This window comes from Salvelinus fontinalis, chromosome 13 (genome assembly GCF_029448725.1).
Source record: "Salvelinus fontinalis isolate EN_2023a chromosome 13, ASM2944872v1, whole genome shotgun sequence".
Lineage (NCBI taxonomy): Eukaryota > Metazoa > Chordata > Actinopteri > Salmoniformes > Salmonidae > Salvelinus > Salvelinus fontinalis.
This window is the reverse complement of record NC_074677.1, coordinates 23,617,797-23,636,406: the sequence shown is the minus strand read 5'-3', so window position 1 is coordinate 23,636,406 and position 18,610 is coordinate 23,617,797. Positions and strand designations below refer to the sequence as shown.

Below are 18,610 nucleotides of genomic sequence, written 5' to 3'. Positions count from 1 at the left end.
CCTGACTACACGTTGAATCGCCACTCTTTATTGACACCCAGTAGGTGATTTACTGCAGACGGTCAATGTTCTTGTTGGCCTGTCTTGTCCTTTACGGGTTCAGATTTGTGCAGTATACTGCATACCAAGCATGCATCATCAGACGGGTCAACTTGCAAAGATGTGGAAGAAATCTTCCAATAAAGAATGAATAACTAAACAGTCAGGGCATTTTTTTAGGTTGAGAGGCCAGATGCTTTATTCAAAAGCATTCTTTGCCATTCAGCTGTATGGATGTTTTTCATCATCTGTTGCAAAGGTTACCTCTCCAATCATATATTTTTTATTCAGAGGATGACCTAAAGTTCCACATCAGTGCAGACCACAAATTCACTTCCTGATTCACAGCCCAAAAAATATGTAACCTCTGTCCAAGTGGCTAAATAGCTTGAAAAACATCTATGTGACCCATGGCAGTGACCATGGGAATAACATTGCCACCTTTTCTCTTGGTCACATTAGTTAGCGGTTTTCCATCTGTAACAGTTATTTTATCTATAACAGCTCTGAACATGCCTGAATAATGTTGCAACTAGTGCAACCATGTTGAAAAAAATATGTTTTCAACCAGATTGCCGTTTCAATAGTTCCACAGTGGAAGCTAAAGCCAAGTACAGAGGCACTACTCATTTAAACACATACCAACTTCTCCTGAAAACTTTCACATGATTCAAGGGTGTTAGTTTCTTATTAATGTTATCCAAACAGTATACACACTCAATACCAAGGCAGCTACCGCAATATCACTCTTTATTACAGAAAGAATTCAAGCACAAAAACTGTAGAAAAAATGCAAAATGGCTGCCTTTTATGTAAAGCAAAAATAATGCAACCCATACAAATATGCATTATTGCAGAAATATAATAATACTATAGATATCTATTTTCATAAACAAACTAATTATAGATAAAAAATGTAAGGTTATACAAACACCGCCATATACACAAAATTATATTCAATTTCTTTGAACTCAATTTATTTTTTTAAGATCTTCCACAAAAATTCAGAGCACAAATATAAATACATTGTTTTAACCTAACCACAGAAGTTAAACATCAAAAAGTTACATCTTTCAAATCTGAATATCAATATCTGTGGTTATTGCGGTCTTCTCAATCAGTGTACAAATGATAAAAACATTTATCATCAATAATTCAATCCTCTTTTCCAGATGTACTGTAATTAGCAAGCCATCACAATCACAGCAACCCCAAAACATTGGACTGTTATAAAGGAACTATTTTCCAAATCCCACTTTTTCCCCTAGGGCAAGTCTTGCTTTCACGTTCTTACATTTTTAAAACCTTTATTGGCTCTTGGCTGTAAATCATTTAAAATATCCAAGTAAAAAAAGTAGTTAATCTGCAACGATTTATTGTGCTTCGTTTTAACAGAACATTTGTCAATTGTCTCAGGATGCATATGCTAAGACCATGCTATCAATTCACACGATTACTTGTGTAATTATCATACAAACTATTTCAGACTTCATCATACTGGTATTGAGCCGTCACAGAGCAGTGATACAATACCCATGTCTTTGGTCATTCAAATTCGTTCTTCTGTATGTATTACTATACAAGTTATTTTGTATTTTTGTACCAAATTAATCATTAAAAAACCTACAACAAAATCTACCATACACCATGCCCAGAAGGTAAACAAAACTTCTTTCCAATAAAGTACATATTTTCCTTATTCTTTACACAATAATCCACTCATGATGATCTGTAATTTATTGTGTGATACCTAAAATTAAAATAGAAATAAAGATCATTTATTTTCTCCGAATCTACAAAAAGTTTCAGTTAAAATACTGCATGTTTTTCCAGTTCTTATCCCCTTGCTAATCTATCTCCTCTTTGGTTTTGTTTACTTGTATAATCTACACGAAATATCACTAAGGCAATGACCAAATCTGAATAAAGAATAATTAATATGAATAGTCAATATGAAAACCATAATTTTATGGTACAAAATAGATTATAGCTGAAATGTTAATGGGATGCAGAGGATCTAAAATAAAGATTAATATAACAATAATTAATCAATGTAATTTGACAAATATGCGCAATGTTAATAGTGAACAGAATTGCAAAGTGCATATCAATAAACATGATCCCTGATGCCACTAATATCATATTCATATTCGTCACGCATCAATCAACACAAATTCACAATTTAAGCAAAAGCACTTAACTGATTTGAATTGTACAGTACAGCAATTCCTAAATCAAAAGACTTTTAATAGGTAAGGACGAGTCAAAGGGGGTTATCTGAAATATATTTACGCAGTATTAACAATGTCAAAAGCCAAGTAACATTTGTAAGGAGCTGATGACGAGGCAAATAGCAATTAATTGCACACATTCACTTTCACACCTTTACACCAACACACATGGCCACTGGAAAATATAACATGAAGGAAAGCCAACTACCAACAGCAATAGATACATTCAAAATCTTTCTTGTGTAGACAGAGTTGTATTTGATATTTTACGATGCTGTGAGCATAAAGTATCATCTCAGAGGCTCAAAACAGAGCACAGGTGTCGAAGTGAGACACATTCAAATGTGGCTATGGCTCTGCTCATGGCTCCAAAGACTAAAGGCAGTCTTGAATGTCCTGTGGCAGAGCTTACACATGTACTGCCTCTTAAACGTGAGGGCAGAGAGAGTGGGAGCATGGTAAAAAAAGGTTTCTGATTCCTGAGGGGTGAGAGGATTATCCACACTATCCGTCTTGGGTAGGGGGCTACTGTATGATCTGTCCATCTCCGGCCTCTTGGTCCTGGGCATTGACGACGAGCTTACAGGCTTCTCCTCCTCCTTAGCTACCACAGATTTAGCTACCACTGGCTCTGCCTCCATTGGTTTAGGTGGAGAAACTTGTGGGGCAGGACGTCCAGTTGCTTGTGTGACCGCCGGTGGTGGTGAGGGGGAGGGAGACGAAGGGTGCCTATCATCGACCTCTCTCACTCCAGGTTCATCGGAGGTGGACATGTGGGACTGGAAGTGGCTCCAAAGACGAAAGTTGGTCCTGAAGGCCTTATTGCAGATGTGACAGATGAAGGGTTTGATGTGGCACAGCAGCTCCTGGTGGCGCTCCAGGTCTTTGTGGCCACCGAAGAGCTTGCCACATTTTTCACATGGCCAAACACCTGGCTCCTCGGGCTCAATGGAGGCCCCAGACGTCATGTCCTCCCTCTCGCTCACAGCCTCCTCAATGGGCTCCTCCTTCACTGTCAGCTCGCCATGGTGGTCGTTCTTATGCTGGCTAACACTCAAGTCCTCGGGCACGAATGATAAAGAATCCTCTGAGTCGAACATAGGCGGACCTGAAGAGTCACTGTAGATGATGTCCTCTCTGGAGCTCCCCGCTCCCACAGACTCCTGGGTATGGAGCGGCCTTCCGAGGTGGTCAGATACTTCTCCATTGATCTCCTCCTGATGGCTCAGCTGTTCCTTAACAGTCATAATGTTGTGGTTGTGAACCTCCACCTGGTGTCTCCATATGCTAAAGGAGGACTTGAAGGTCCGCATGCACTCCAGGCAGGTCAGTTTCTTGTACTTGCAGTGTGCTTCGTGCTCTTTTTTAACCGCTGGGCTGGAGAATCGGAGGCCACAGTACGGGCACACGGTTGCGTGTCGACAACCCCTCTCGTGGTCTCCCTGCTCAAAGTGAGAGGACAGCTTCTCATTGCAGAGTCTGCAGGAGTAAACCTCTGTGTCTGTGTTCTCTCTCTGACCGGGCTGGTCCTGGTCCTTTTGGCAGAGACTGCTCTCTCTCTCAGTCTCTTGGTTGGCTCTCTCTGCAGGGTGTGTCTTCAAATGCTGCTTGAACTGAGACAAAAACAAAAACGTTTTCCCACAGTAAGGGCATATCAAATTTGACCTGGACCTCAGGCCACCTTTTTTGGCAAACACCTGAGACTGCGAACCCTGCTTATTTCTCCTCAGCTTCATGAGCAAGGCTTTCTTTATTTCTCTCTCTCGCACAATATCAATCAGCTTCCTCTGAAACTTTTCATCCAGCTGGAACGAGCTGGAGGATGAAGCAGGGTTTTGTACCACTCCGTGCTGGGTTTGGCAGTGGGTCCAGACTTTGAAGTTGGTGTGGAAGCGTTTGTGGCAGATGTCACAAGCATATGGCTTATCTGGGTTGTGATACATGTTAACATGGCGGTGCAGTCCAGCTTTGGATCTGAACACTTTTAAACAGTTCCAGCATTTAAACATCTTGCTCTGCCTGGACTCATCAGTCCAGTCTCCATCATTGTCGTCCATGTTGGAGTTGTGAGGTACAGATTCTGACATGTTATTTTCATCTTCACATGGTAAATCATGTTTGTTCACACCTTTGGACTTTTTGAATGGGTACCTTCTGTTGTCTCTTCTCACCTTTCTCTTTCCAGGGAGATTATAAAATGGCTTAGTAGGTCCTTGGTCAAAATTTATTTCAATGTCTTTTAGGTTTACTGGTAGAGAATCTCCTACTGTGATTCTAATGATCTCTGAGGGGTCAGACAGTGGGCTGCTAGGTTCTGTCTTCACATGGAATACCTCTCCCTGAGTTTCTTCTTCATCATCATACCTACTGGGGTGCCTTGACCTGAGAAGAAGTGGCGGAACCACTTTCACACTGTGTTTGTGCTCACTCTGAGTCCCTTCCTCTGTCTTTGCCACCATCTTAACAACAGACTGATCTCGGCCTTGCAGCTTATTGAGCTCCAGCGTTGGGGAGAAGACTGGGACGGGACTGTCCATGGATAATGACCTGCGCAGCAGGCTTTTTATGAGTGGGCCACTCCTGTCAATGGTCTGGATAGGCTCCCCTGCCGAGCCCTGAAATTTTGATTTGGGTCTGTAGAGCCTCTGCTCCACCTCCTCTTCTTTAGTGCTGAGATCAGACTCAGTCTGTAACATGACTGTTGGAGATTCACTGAAGGAGACTGAGGAGGTGAGCTGGGGCCTTACTGATGACCCTGTACGTGATGATGTCTTCCCCTTTAAGATGGAGGCATATGAACTGATGGGCTTGCTATCAGAAGCCTCACTAGTTGCTTCAGCTGATTTTCTGGGATTGGATGCAGTGTTCCTGGCTGGTTCGTTTGGATTCCTGTGTCCTGAGGGCTCTCCTTGATAATTTGAACTGTAGCGACTGGGGCCGGGAGAATCACCACCTCGGTTCTGGCGCATAATGACACTCCTCGGCTGGCTGTCGTTGTCATCTTCCTCTGAGAAGGACAACCTTTTTCTGGAGACGCAGTAGGACACATGCGGCCTTGTTGACATGATGTTGGTTAGAAAGGGGATTCCTAGACTGTATCCCATCTCCTGGATGACTGCCAGGCTGCCTCTGTCCACGAAGAGGGAGGATGAGTATATGTAATTCAGCACTACCTCAAAGGCCTCAGGCTCACAGAAGTCCAACTGTATCACTTTGTGGGTGTCAGACAGCCTCCGTGTGAAAAGGGATTGGAAATACTCACTGCTGGCAGCAAGCACACTCCTGTGGGCTTGGTACCTCTGATCCCCGACAACCAAGACTGTGTCACAGAGCTGCCCCTTCAGGCGCTGCTCATTGAGCATCCCCAGGACCGAGAGGCCATGGGAGGGATTACTATAGTGCACCAGACTCTCCATTCTGACTGAAAGGCAAGAAAAAAAATGAGGATTTTAATTTCAAGACCCTTAATTTGACTAACATTTTTCAGTAAAAAAAATTAAGGAAGGAGTTACCTAAACATTTAGGAAATACATCAAATCAAACAAACTATGTGTCAAATAAATCTACCTAAAGAAATAAATAACAGCAGAAAAGTTGCAAAAAGTATAAGAATCTAATAACATTATGCCAAATTCTTATATGACATACAGGTGTGACAATGTTTTAGAAACTTCCCCAAGTTTCTGGCAAATTTGCTGAAAACTAAATGGTGTGCCACAAAATGTTGCCAGTAGTTTGCAAATGTTTGCACCTAATGGTGAATCTGTGGCAAATCTTTGGCAGCAATAATATTTATTGCCACAAGTGGCAAAGAGTTCGCCAGAGATTTTTTTCTGGCAGACAATTCTCTCAAGATTCAATTTGAATCTGTGGCATAACTTGTTGCAAAACATTCCAAGACCAGTAACCGTTGATTACATAATCAGCGGGATTAGAAACATCTGTTGAAAAATGGAAACCAAGCTATTTTAGCTAGCTACCAAAGTTGTCCTGTGAGTGTCTAACTTATTAATTAAACTTCCTCGTGAATAAACTTCAACATTTTATTTGGTAAATTACACCTAGTTAGCAATGTCATGTTTTATGGGATAGAGTGAAACACATTTTGTTGATACCAGTTTCAATCTCAGTGCCAATGACTGGCTAGTGCTTAGCTAGCTAACGTTAGCTATCCCATTTTTGCACAAATAATGTGATAGGTAGCGAAGCTAGCTAACTAATGATTTTCCTAAACATTTATATTTTTGGGTGAATACGTTGCTGTCTTAATACCAATATGCATGCCAATATGCTAGTGTCACAGTTCAGTATCATGTTAGCTAGCACAACTGCTAAGGTAGCAACAATATGAGTTGATTTGACAATAATGCAACATTTAGTTTTTGCAGATGGATACCCTTCCCCTACCAGTGGTGTTGGAAGAGGCAGAGAGGAGGATGCATCAACACCCTGGAAATATGTTTGCCGTGCAATCACTCATAACACTTTTTTTGAGTGATAAATTAGTATTGTCTTCAAGATTGATAAGGTAAGCAAATGCATGTATTCTCAAATGTAGCCCATACATTCATTCTTTGTAACAATCAGATCTTTCATTGCTTAAAACTAGTAGAAGCTAACTCATCTTGATCATGATGTTCCTTCTCTTGATCTAGAAACAATCAGTTACAAGGCAAAAATACAGATTGAGGCCTTCAATCAAACTGAGGACAGAGAAATATTTGTGCACCAGACAGGCCAAGACTTCTTGCATGCATGGCTTTGAGATGTAAGTTACACTTTACAAAATGCTGGGTTGTTTGGATGACCCAATTGCTGGGTTGCAGGCATTTGGTCAATAGTTTGGTTGTTTTCTGTAAAAACAGCAGGGTTGGGTAGTTGGTACTGGGTTATTAAGGTTGGGTTATGGCAGTGCTGATTTTAGCATGTAAATCTTGATGGGGCAAACTCAACCAATTATTTTAGATGCATGTCAGCAAAGCCCCTGCGCAATGCAACACTACAAAATACATTATGGATATCTGACCCAACCAGTGGGATAAGTTCACCATAATGTGAGCACGTGTCAAGACGTGGCAACTAACAAGTCCTCTAGTGCGACTTAGTGAGTGGAAAATGGCTAATGTTATTTAGACAAACTAAAAGGGTGTTTTGGCAGACTGAAAACTGTGAAAACGGTAAGTAACAAACGTTACAAATTATGAATTTGATGGTTAAATAGGTTGTCCTATCATAATTAGGTAGCTAGCTAACGTTAGCTTGAGCATTAGCGAACGACCATTAGCTAGCCATTTTCTGTGCTAATATTTCTGGCTTGTGGTAAGGTTTACTAGTTAGCTAACGTTAGCCTCGCGACCATGCTCGAGACGCTAGCTTACTGGAGTGTTGTCGCAGAATATAGCTAAATGTGCGTTCTTTGAATCAGATTGCTCATTCATCACAAAACCCTCTGAAAATTCCAACAACCTTAATGATGAATGACTATGTTTGTTTGGTGTTTTCTGATTGTTTCAGTACATGCTTGGACGAAGGACTTCCACAAGGCCACCATCTCCAAAGTTCACTCAAAAAGGCAATAGTCCTGAACAGGGTATGATTTAGTTTTGTTTTAATTATTTACATTTTGTTAATGATTTTTTTAAACTTCCATTGGTTGAAATCTATTGCTCAGTTATCATGTAAATAATTCTGTAGTTGCCCCTTTAAACATCCTAAGGTCAACATCCCCATCCATAGTGTTAACATTTCTCTCATGTATGTGTTGTAGCTACATAAAAATATTAAATAAACAATTTATTTGAGAAATATCTAGTCTTTGCTCCTTTTACCATGCTGATTAAGATGTATTTGTATCTGTTAAGACATTTAATACATGTTTAGTATATTTACTACATTTAATGTTTTCGTTTTTCCCTGGTCTAATTTGCATATTCATTACTGAGTTTGCAGCAAATTTGCAGCAATCAGAAAGTTCATCACAAGTTTCCCAGAATTGATCACCAGAAGTAAACAAATTGCCGCAAATTTACCGCAACAGTCTGCCACAAAACCCATATGCATGTGAAAATATGAGTTTGCTGCAAATTTGCAACAAATTGTCCAAAGACTTGACAACTGTTTGCCAGAAGCCTGATTTTTTTCGGTAAGAGGTATTGTGCTATGCAGTCTGTGCCAACAATATTTTGTGAAAAAATGGCTAGTTAGTAAATACTTAATTTTCAATTTTAGAATACTAAAACACGTATTCTGTAAATCATGAAGAGTACTGCATTAGACTATCCAACCTTTTTTAGATCAGCAACTGGTAGGCGGTTACTGTATCTATCTGTGCTATGAGCGCAAATAACATAACGCATGCGCATTTATAGGTTCTATTTCGATTACATCATGTCTTTAATCAGAAGACATGGCGGGGGGCATATTTAGAAGGAACGCAGATAGCGTTCATTCCGTTGCACACAGAACTGTGGACACCGCTATCAATTGCATACGATTACACAAACATGTTTGGTACATTCCATACCAGAAAAGTTTAGAACGCTGCGCCCATAGAATGTGTCTGAGGAGAAGCCAGGGGAGCAAGCATTAGATAATAAGCGAGACGTGGCTAAAATTCCTGATGACACACAAATTCAGCCGAAACTGGTTTTAGAACTCTGGCAAGTATCCTCTCCGTAATGTACTAAATAGGTTAATTACATCTAAAACAATGACGCGGTATATGGGCTGTTTGTTACCGTTGTTGGTGGTGAAATCACGTAATCACTTTGTGTTAATGTTTCCGAAAGAGAAACGTAAAGAAACAGAATAAAACCACAGTGCTCGAGAAACGAGTGTGTGGTCACTGTGTGTGCACACACCCACTACTGTATTTTCTCCCTGGTTAGTTAAAGCGCAGACGCAGCATCTACAGGAGCAGACAAGAGCAGTTACTCGTGGGGTTTAGAAAAGACGAAGAAACCACCTCAGAGTTACGTCAGGAAGAAAAAGCTTTTCTCCAAACAAGAGTCCAATGTAGAGCACTAGCGCAAGACAATCTCAACCAAAGTAGTTTCATGGCTTTCTAAACTTACCCCTATGTATTCGTTCTGTTTCCACGCAGCACACTAAAGACTTTATATCAGAATTATGTTGAGTGTGTGGTAGTCGTGATTCCATCCATCTTGAATTTGACGTCATCCCACTCCAGGGATGAGGTCATCGCATAGAACGCTCGTCACGTGCGCTGTGAGCTGATAGGCTGCTTTATACCATGTAGGCGGGAGTGTAGGATATGACAGGCAGATTTAACCATCTTAAAGTGACAGGCCATATTTTCGTTCTTTGACATGTGAACAGGCCCTTGGGAAGCAACACCAATTCACTTTTTTTTTTTAAACTGTCATATTGCTATCAGGTCAACATCGCTGTCTCAGTTGCAAAATATCAATATTCTGTTCTTTAAAACCATAGATGGATACTGTTAAATTATGTGGAATTGCATAATTAAATGCAGAATGTATTTTTCTCTTATTGTTGATGTTATTTTTATGTTGTATCTAAATGACGACAATCAAAGCACGGGGTAATATCTGCATTTGACATTGGTGGATGAATGCGTTTCTCTGTAACCAGATCCACTGTCCCACTGAAACTAATTAAAGACATGTGATTAAAAATGTCATTATGGCACCTCTGCTCTCCCTCATTACAGATACCCAGAGGACGCCTGTTGCTCTGTTTATCCGACCACATCCTGGAAAGTCTTCATGTAGCACCGTACCTCACAAGCGGATAATCCAAGGAAGGTGTGGCACTGCTATTGCCTAATTTTGACATGTATGTACAATCTGTGTTTATATGCGAAGACTTTAAGGTATGCAAATAAACTGGATAGAACAAGCTGCACCTGAGTGGGGGACACTATGATTGTGGTTCTGCAGTTAGGGCCAGTCCCATAATCTGTGGAACTAAGTGATATGATGACACCTGTTAATGGTTGTTGTGTCACTCAGGTTGAGCCACCCCTCTTCTCTGAGAGCACCCTCCCTCACCTCCCTCCAGCACAGCCTGTATGAAAAGCAGAGTTTCTGGGTGAAATTGGATCTGTTATATTCCTGTGAAATTTGAGGTGCACGGTTGTGGGTGGGAATTTCCCAATGCTAGTGTGCAGACTCCTGTAGAGATCCACGCATCCCAGAACACTTGCGTGATACAGGAATTTCTGGGAAAGTAAAATCCCAATTATACATTAGTACATTTCAGGAAATTTCCGGACAGTGCACATCACGTAAATTCTCAAATGCCACAGGCCTCTCTACCTCATGTGTTGCAAGAGAAGCTCAGTGAAAAGAATCCAAATCTTTGTGTCTACTTATTTATCCTGTTTTCAGGTTTATAACAATTATAAGCATGGTTTCTATAGATAGCATGTTTATCTAAACTGATGCGTTTTTTTCTGGTTATTTTGATATATAATTTTAAGTGTTTTGAGCAAGTGAAAAACTAGTGAGATTTTCTCATTCGTATGAGTGTAGCCAAGCTAGCTAACTTTGTCTATAAATCAGTGAGAACAAGATGGTCTCAGATGATTTTTATTTCTGTTGGAACGTTTGTACATATGAACAACACTAATGATATGTACAGTAGAAGTCGAAAGTTCACATACACTTAGGTTGGAGTCATTAAAACTTGTTTTTCAACCACTCCACAAATTTCTTGTTAACAAACTATAGTTTTGTTAAGTCGGTTAGGACATCTACTTTGTGCATGACACAAGTTATTTTTCCAACATTTGTTTACAGACAGATTATTTAACTTATCACAATTCCAGTGGGTCAGAAGTTTACATATAATAAGTTGACTGCCTTTAAACAGCTTAGAACATTCCAGAAAATGATGTCATGGCATTAGAAGCTTCTGATAGGCTAATTGACATCATTTGAGTCAATTGAAGGTGTACCTGTGAATGTATTTCAAGGCCTACCTTCAAACTCAGTGCCTCTTTGCTTGACATCATGGGAAAATCTAAAGAAAGCCGGCAAAAAATTGTAGACCTCCACAAGTCTAATTCATCCTTGGGAGCAATTTCCAAACGCCTGAAGGTACAGCATGAGCACTCCAAAGTTCTTGGATATATTTACCATTAAAAGGGCCAGTAGATATACAATGAGACCGGAGGACATTTCTCCAAGAAGTACGATCTTTGTCCCCATGTGCAGTTGCAAACCGTAGTCTGGCTTTTTTTATGGCGGTTTTGGACCAGTGGCTTCTTCGTTGGTGAACGGCCTTTCAGGTTATTTCGATATAGGACTAGTTTTACTGTGGATATAGATACTTTTGTGCCTGTTTCCTCCAGCATCTTCACAAGGTCCTTTGCTGTTGTTCTAGGATTGATTTGCACTTTTCGCACAAAAGTACGTTCATCTCTAGGAGACAGAATGCGTCTCCTTCCCGAGCGGTGTGACAGCTGCGTGGTCCTATGGTGTTAATACTTGCGTACTATTGTTTATACTTACGTACTATTGTAGCTAGGTAATTAGCTAGTTAACTAACGCATTTTAACCCTGGTGTGTCATACATGCACACCTAGTAAGACATACATTTTTGCAAAGGCAATTAGCTAGTGAAGTAGATTATTCTAGAGATTGTTGAATTGAGTTGTAACATTTACACAAACGTAACACGTTTGCATTCTCTCTAACACAGATTTACCTCCCAGTACAATTTGTCTGTGCGATGTCAAAGAGCACAAACACGTCCCCAGATGTTAATGTTGTACTACATTTTCTTTGTTCATTCAAATACTGAAAAAGGTTGATACTTTCGATGGTATGCTTAATGCTCTTTTTTTACAAATGATAGCAAGGCTCTACACCGTTGACCTGGCCACCAAAACAACATCAAATTAACCTTGTGCTTATATCCATTGCAGGTTCTTGTGCCACCTATTACGAGACTGTGAGGCAGACGTATCTCTCAGGTTTACCTGAGAACATAGGGGACACAATCTTGGAGAACCATACAAAGAAGTATTTTTGGAAAAGTAGTTTCTGTGTAACACTAGATTTATTACTCCTGGTCCTTGGAATACAAAGTGCATATATGGCCCTATTACATGTTTCAAGTTATATATTTGAGTCTAGAAAAGTAGAATGAAAACAGACTTTGAATTCCAACCACCTGGTCTAGAGTGGCTGCTATAGCCCTCGTAGTTCTGTTAATCACTGATTTCTGTACTTTGTTGGAACAGTAATTGTTTCTGCTGTGTCAGAGGAAGACCCTAAAAATTGTCAAAGACTCCAGCCACCCTAGTCATAGACTGTTCTCTCTGCTACTGCATGGCAAGCGGTACCGGAGTGCCAGGTCTTGGTCCAAGAGGCATCTAAACAGCTTCTACCCCCAAGCCATAAGACTCCTGAACAGCTAATCAAATGGCTACCCAGACTATTTGCATTGCCCCCCTCCCCTCATCCTCTTCTAAGCTGCTGCTACTCTCTGTTATTATCCATGCATAGTCACTTTAATAACTCTACCTACATGCACATATTACCTCAATTAACTCAACTAACCGGTGCCCCCGCACATTGACTCTGTACTGGTACCCCCTGTATATAGCCCCGCTATTGTTATTTACTGCTGCTCTTTAATTATCTGTTATTCTTATCGCTTACTTTTTTTTAGGTATTTTCTTAACTGCATTGTTGGTTAAGGGTTAAGGGCTTGTAAGTAAGCATTTCACTGTAAGGTCTACAACTGTTGTATTCGGCACATGTGATAAATACATTTTGATTGGATTTGATCAGAACTGTATTGACTGTTTTACTGAAAATAACAGTAATCATGAGCTTGGTACACATTTTGGCAAACATTCTGTTTCCTACTCTAGTCCTCATGCCTGTAGCTCTGTGCATTGAGAGTATCACATGCAAAACTTATATCTCGTTTGATAATAATGACCTTTGGATCGGTGTTTGTGGGTGATACATCGAGTGCATGTAGCCAAAGACATGTGGACCCCCTTTAAACCAAGTGGATGAAATTCAACTATTGTTATCACAATAGTCCAATAATACCAATAATCTCAGTACTTTCACAAGATAACAAAAACTGTTTGGGGGAACTACAATGAAGGTAGGTGATATATGTCAAAGGTTGGAATTCCCCTTCACTAACTCTGAATCTGGGGTTAGTGGGGTAAAGTTAAGATTTTATATGAATTATATGAACATGAATGACTTGAGACTTATGCATTTGTTTACTGTGTTCTATTGGTTCTAGATGCATGGTCGAGAGTGCTTGCAGAGAATGAGAGAGACATTTGGAGTCGAGTTAATGTGGACTTGACGAACAATGAGGAGGCCTGCAAAACAGAAAACCAGTGTGGTTCGTCAAGCCCCCCTACTTGCGGAGTGAGGTGCTCACTTTCCTTAATGGAAAACTACAGAGCTGCTTGGAGAGGGACCAGAGCTACTTGACGAGCCACAGCACATGGATCATGTCTGGGGAGTTTCCATTAAGGCAACCTACAGTGCATTCGGTAAGTATTCAGACCCCTTCCCCTTTTCCACATTTTGTGACGTAACAGCCTTATTCTAAAATCAAATTATTTATTTATTTATTTAACCTTTATTTAACCAGGTAGGACAAATTGATAACACGTTCTCATATACAATTGCGCCATGGCCAAGATAATGCAAAATTAAATGTTTTCCTCATCAGTCTACACACAATACCTAGCACATTTCTTACAAATAAAATAACTTATTTTTATAAGTATTCAGACCCTTTGCTATGAGACTTGAAATTGAGCTCAGGTGCATCCTGCTTCCATTGATCATCCTTGAGATGTTTCTACAACTTGATTGGAGTCCACCTGTGGTAAATTCAATTGATTGGACATGATTTGGAAAGGCACACACCTGTCTATATAAGGTCCCACAGTTGACAGTCCATGTGAGAGCGAAACCCAAGCCATGAGGTTAAAGGAATTGTCCGTAGAGCTCCGAGACATAATTATGTCGAGGCACAGATCTGGGGAAGGGTACCAACAACTTTCTGCAGCATTGAAGGTCCCCAAGAACACAGTGACCTCCAAGACTCTTCCTAGAGCTGGCCGCCTGGCAAAAGTGAGTAATCGGGGGAGAAGAGCCTTGGTCAGGGAGGGGACCAAGACCCGATGGTCACTCTGACAGAGCTCCAGAGTTCATCTGTGGAGATGGGAGAACCTTCCAGAAGGACAACCATCTCTGCAGCACTCTACCAATCAGGCCTTTATGGTAGAGTGGCCAGGCGGAAGCTACTCCTCAGTAAAAGGCACATGACAACCCGTTTGGAGTTTCCCAAAAGGCACCTAAAGGACTCTCAGACCATGAGAAACAAGATTCTCTGGCCTGATGAAACCAAGATTGAACTCTTTGGCTTGAATGCCAAGGGTAACGTCTGGAGGAAACCCGGCACCATCCCTACGGTGATGCATGATGGTGGCAGCATCATGCTGAGGGGATATTTTTCAGCGGCAGGGACTGGGAGATTAGTCAGGATCAAGGGAAAGATGAACGAAGCAAAGTACAGAGAGATCCTTGATGAAAACCTTTTCCAGAGCGCTCAGGACCTCAGACTGGGGCAATGGTTCACCTTCCAACAGGACAACCACCCTAAGCACACAGCCAAGACAACACAGGAGTGGCTTTGGACAAGTCTCTGAATGTCCTTTCGTGACCCAGCCAGAGCCCAGACTTGAATCCGATCTACTGTTTCTGGAGAGACCTGAAAATAGCTGTAAAGCGACTCTCCCCATCCAACCTGACAGAGCTTGAGAGGATCTGCAGAGAAGAATGGGAGAAACTCCCGAAATACTGGTGTACCAAGCTTGTAGTGTCATTCCCAAGAAGACTCAAGGCTATAATCGCTGCCAAAGGTGCTTCAACAAAGTACTGAGTAAAGGGTCTGAATACTTATGGAAATGTGATATTTCAGTTTTAATGGGGTATTGTGTATAGATTGATTAGGAAATTAAACATTTTTTAAATACATTTTATTATAAGGCTGTAACGTAACAAAATGTGGAAAAATTTAAGGCGTCTGAACACTTCCGAATGAACTGTATATACCACGGACCAATCAACCCTCAAAGCTATAGCACCCCCAATGGAGGCTTGCCCTGGGCCAAGCTGGATGACTCCTTCAGTACTGTGCTTGATCCTTTTGAAAACACTTTTGTTGATCTTTGAATTTTGAATAGGCTTGTTCGTATTCCTCCATATGAGGTATACCCTCACCACTCTTTTTCCCATGTAAGCAAATAAGCACCACATTTGAAATTCAATAATTAATTAAAGTGTTTTCAAAATAAGAGCGCTGAATACTGGCAGGAGTCATCCAGCTTGGCACAGGGCTAGCCTCCATGGGTTTTACTTTAGTTTCAGGCTCTGCTTAACCTAAATACAGATGCTATTACCCACTTTCTCCTGCTCTACTGCAATTATTTGTCGTCCTTCAACAAGTGTATTGATGAGTTTTATTCAAGGAACTAAGACTTGTTTTAGTATAGAAATGTCGTGAGGTGCTGGAAAAACCTTGATAGTGATGCTTGAATATTTATTTCGGAAAAGGTTGATTTGTGATATTAATAATTTTACAAATAATTAAGTCGTTTATTAATTCATTCATTCCTAATTCACTGTAAGTCATTCATTTAATAATTCATTGTGTTTTTACTATACAATTGACAGCACCTAAGGCAAGCTAACAATGACTAGCATTAGCATTCAGTGGGGCGAATAAATATGTGCAACCTTGAGCAAGTGCACGGCCATTTAATGACATTCATGGGAGAAACGTGGGCGGACGTGGAAGGAGATGTATTGCAACTGACGTCAAAGGCGTGCACTGGAATTTCAAGATGTGTCCTGGTATGTGGGTGGACATGTATGGTAGTTTCTGGGGATTTTACTGAACTATTTCCGGACATATTGTATACATGTCCGTGCATGTCTGCGCACAAAAGTCCGTTATTTGAGATTTACGGGACGTGTGCAGGGCCAAACACTGCTGGACAAGTGCACACAAACATTTCCAGAAACTATACCCTTTCGGACTTGTGCACTGGAGCGTACGGCCTGCAAATGTGCCTTTCGTGCAGTGATATGCCCCAGTGCCTCAGAGTATCATAATTGATTCAGTCATATTCCTGAGGCTAGGTTTATTTGCTTAATATGTTTAATAGTTAATTTTCACACCGCATTAGAATTAGTTGTGATGAGTGAATCTTTAAAATTCCAGAGGTTATAGAGATCTTTTTATGGAAGGATGGAGCATGTATTTTGTTTTACAGTCTTTGAGGGAAAAGTGACACAATTTCTAAAGCACCTACTTTTCCTAGAGAACTTAGTTATCAAATCAAATTAGCATTATAACCAGCAGAAGATATTAATATTTCATGAATAGCTGCTACTCTCTGTTTATCATATATGCATAGTCACTTTAACTATACATTCATGTACATACTACCACAATTGGGCCGACCAACCAGTGCTCCCGCACATTGGCTAACCGGGCTATCTGCATTGTGTCCCACCCACCACCCGCCAACCCCTCTTTTACGCTACTGCTACTCTCTGTTCATCATATATGCATAGTCACTTTAACCATATCTACATGACCATACTACCTCAATCAGCCTGACTAACCGGTGTCTGTATGTAGCCTTGCTACTTTTATAGCCTCGCTACTGTATATAGCCTGTCTTTTTACTGTTGTTTTATTTCTTTATCTACCTATTGTTCACCTAATACCTGTTTTACACTTTTGGTTAGAGCGTGTAAGTAAGCACTTCACTATAAGGTCTACACCTGTTGTATTCGGCGCACGTGACAAATAAACTTTGATTTGATTTGAGTCTGTTGGCCTAGGCAAGACTAGTGAAACACTAGGTAGCACAGTATTTTAGTGACTGCATTTTTACATCACCTCTCCTGATTCACCAACCGGCCTGCCTGCCGGAGGCAGTGGGTAAGGAGATTAGTGAGAGGATGAGAGCAAACACTGCCATGGTTACTTGAGTGGAAACCAATTCACATGGGACAGTCACTGCTGCTCTCTTTTCATAGCCACCATCTCTTCCCCTCTAGCATCACAAACATGTTGTTTGTCATGGCAGGTCATAACATATACAATATATTCAAAAGTATGTGGACAACCCTTCAAATTATTGGATTCGCACAGCCATGCAATCTCCATAGACAAACATTAGCAGTAAAATGGCCTTTCTGAAGAGCTCAGTCACTTTCAACATGGCACTGTCGTAGGATGCCACGTTTCCAACAAGTCAGTTCGTCAAATTTATGCCCTACTAGAGCTGCCCCGGTCAACTGTAAGTGCTGTTATTGTGAAGTGGAAACGTCTTGGAACAACAACGGCTCAGCCGCGAAGTTGATAGGCCACACAAACTCACAGAACGGGACCGCCAAGTGCTTAGGCGTGTATCGCGTAAACATTGTCTGTCCTCGGTTACAACACTCCCTCCGAGTTCCAAACCACATAAAATGGGTTTCCGTGGCCGAGCAGCCACACGCAAGCCTAAGATCACAATGTGTAATGCCAAGCGTCGGCTGGAGTGGCGTAAAGCTCGCCACCACTGTACTCTGGAGCAGTGGAAACACGTTCTCTGGAGTAATGAATCACGCTTCACCATCTGGCAGTCCGACTGACGAATTTGGGGTTGGCAGATGCCAGGAGAACACTACCTGCCCGAACGCATAGTGCCAACTGTAAAGTTTGGTGGAGGAGGAATAATGGTCTGCGGCTGTTTTTCATGGTTCTAGCTCGGCCCCTTAGTTCCAGTAAAGGGAAATCTTGATTATGTGCTTCCAACTTTGTGACAACAGTTTGGGGAAGGCCCTTTCCTGTTTCAGCATGACAATGCCTCTGTGCACAAAGCGAGGTCCATACAGAAATGATTTGTCGAGATCAGTGTGGAAGAACTTGACTGGCCTGCAAAGAGCCCTGACCTCAACCCCATCGGATACCTTTGGGATGAATTGAAACACCGACTTCGAGCCAGGCCTAATCGCCCAACATCAGTGCCCGACCTCACTAATGCTCTTGTGCGTGAATGGAAGCATGTCCCCACAGCAATGTTCCAACTAGTGGAAAGCCTTCCCAGAAGAGTGGAGGCTGTTATAGCAGCAAAGGGGGGACCAGCTCCATATTAATGCCCATGATTTTGGAATGAGATGTTCGACGAGCAGGTGTCCACATACTTTTGTTCATGTAGTGTATGTGCAAAGCCTTATCTTTGTCCCAGCCACGCATAACTGGTTGGGATGATAAGCACATACTCAACAGTTAGGGATGAACAG

At 41.3% G+C, this 18,610-nt stretch overlaps 1 protein-coding gene and 1 long non-coding RNA gene across 2 annotated transcripts; one reads left to right on the top strand and one right to left on the bottom strand.

The window, feature by feature from the left end:
- Positions 1 to 772: 772 nt before the first annotated feature.
- On the bottom strand, positions 773 to 9,480 carry LOC129868284 (zinc finger and BTB domain-containing protein 21-like). Its single transcript, XM_055942121.1, has 2 exons — positions 9,344 to 9,480; positions 773 to 5,691 (listed from the first exon to the last, which is right to left on the bottom strand). The coding sequence occupies exons 1-2, from the start codon at positions 9,447 to 9,449 to the stop codon at positions 2,609 to 2,611; spliced, it is 3,189 nt and encodes a 1,062-aa protein (XP_055798096.1). The 5' UTR covers positions 9,450 to 9,480; the 3' UTR covers positions 773 to 2,608.
- LOC129868286 (uncharacterized) lies at positions 9,256 to 17,147 on the top strand. The gene is made up of 2 exons (XR_008761741.1): positions 9,256 to 10,057; positions 13,530 to 17,147. It is a non-coding gene; the product is annotated as an uncharacterized LOC129868286 (long non-coding RNA).
- The last annotated feature ends 1,463 nt before the right edge of the window (positions 17,148 to 18,610 follow it).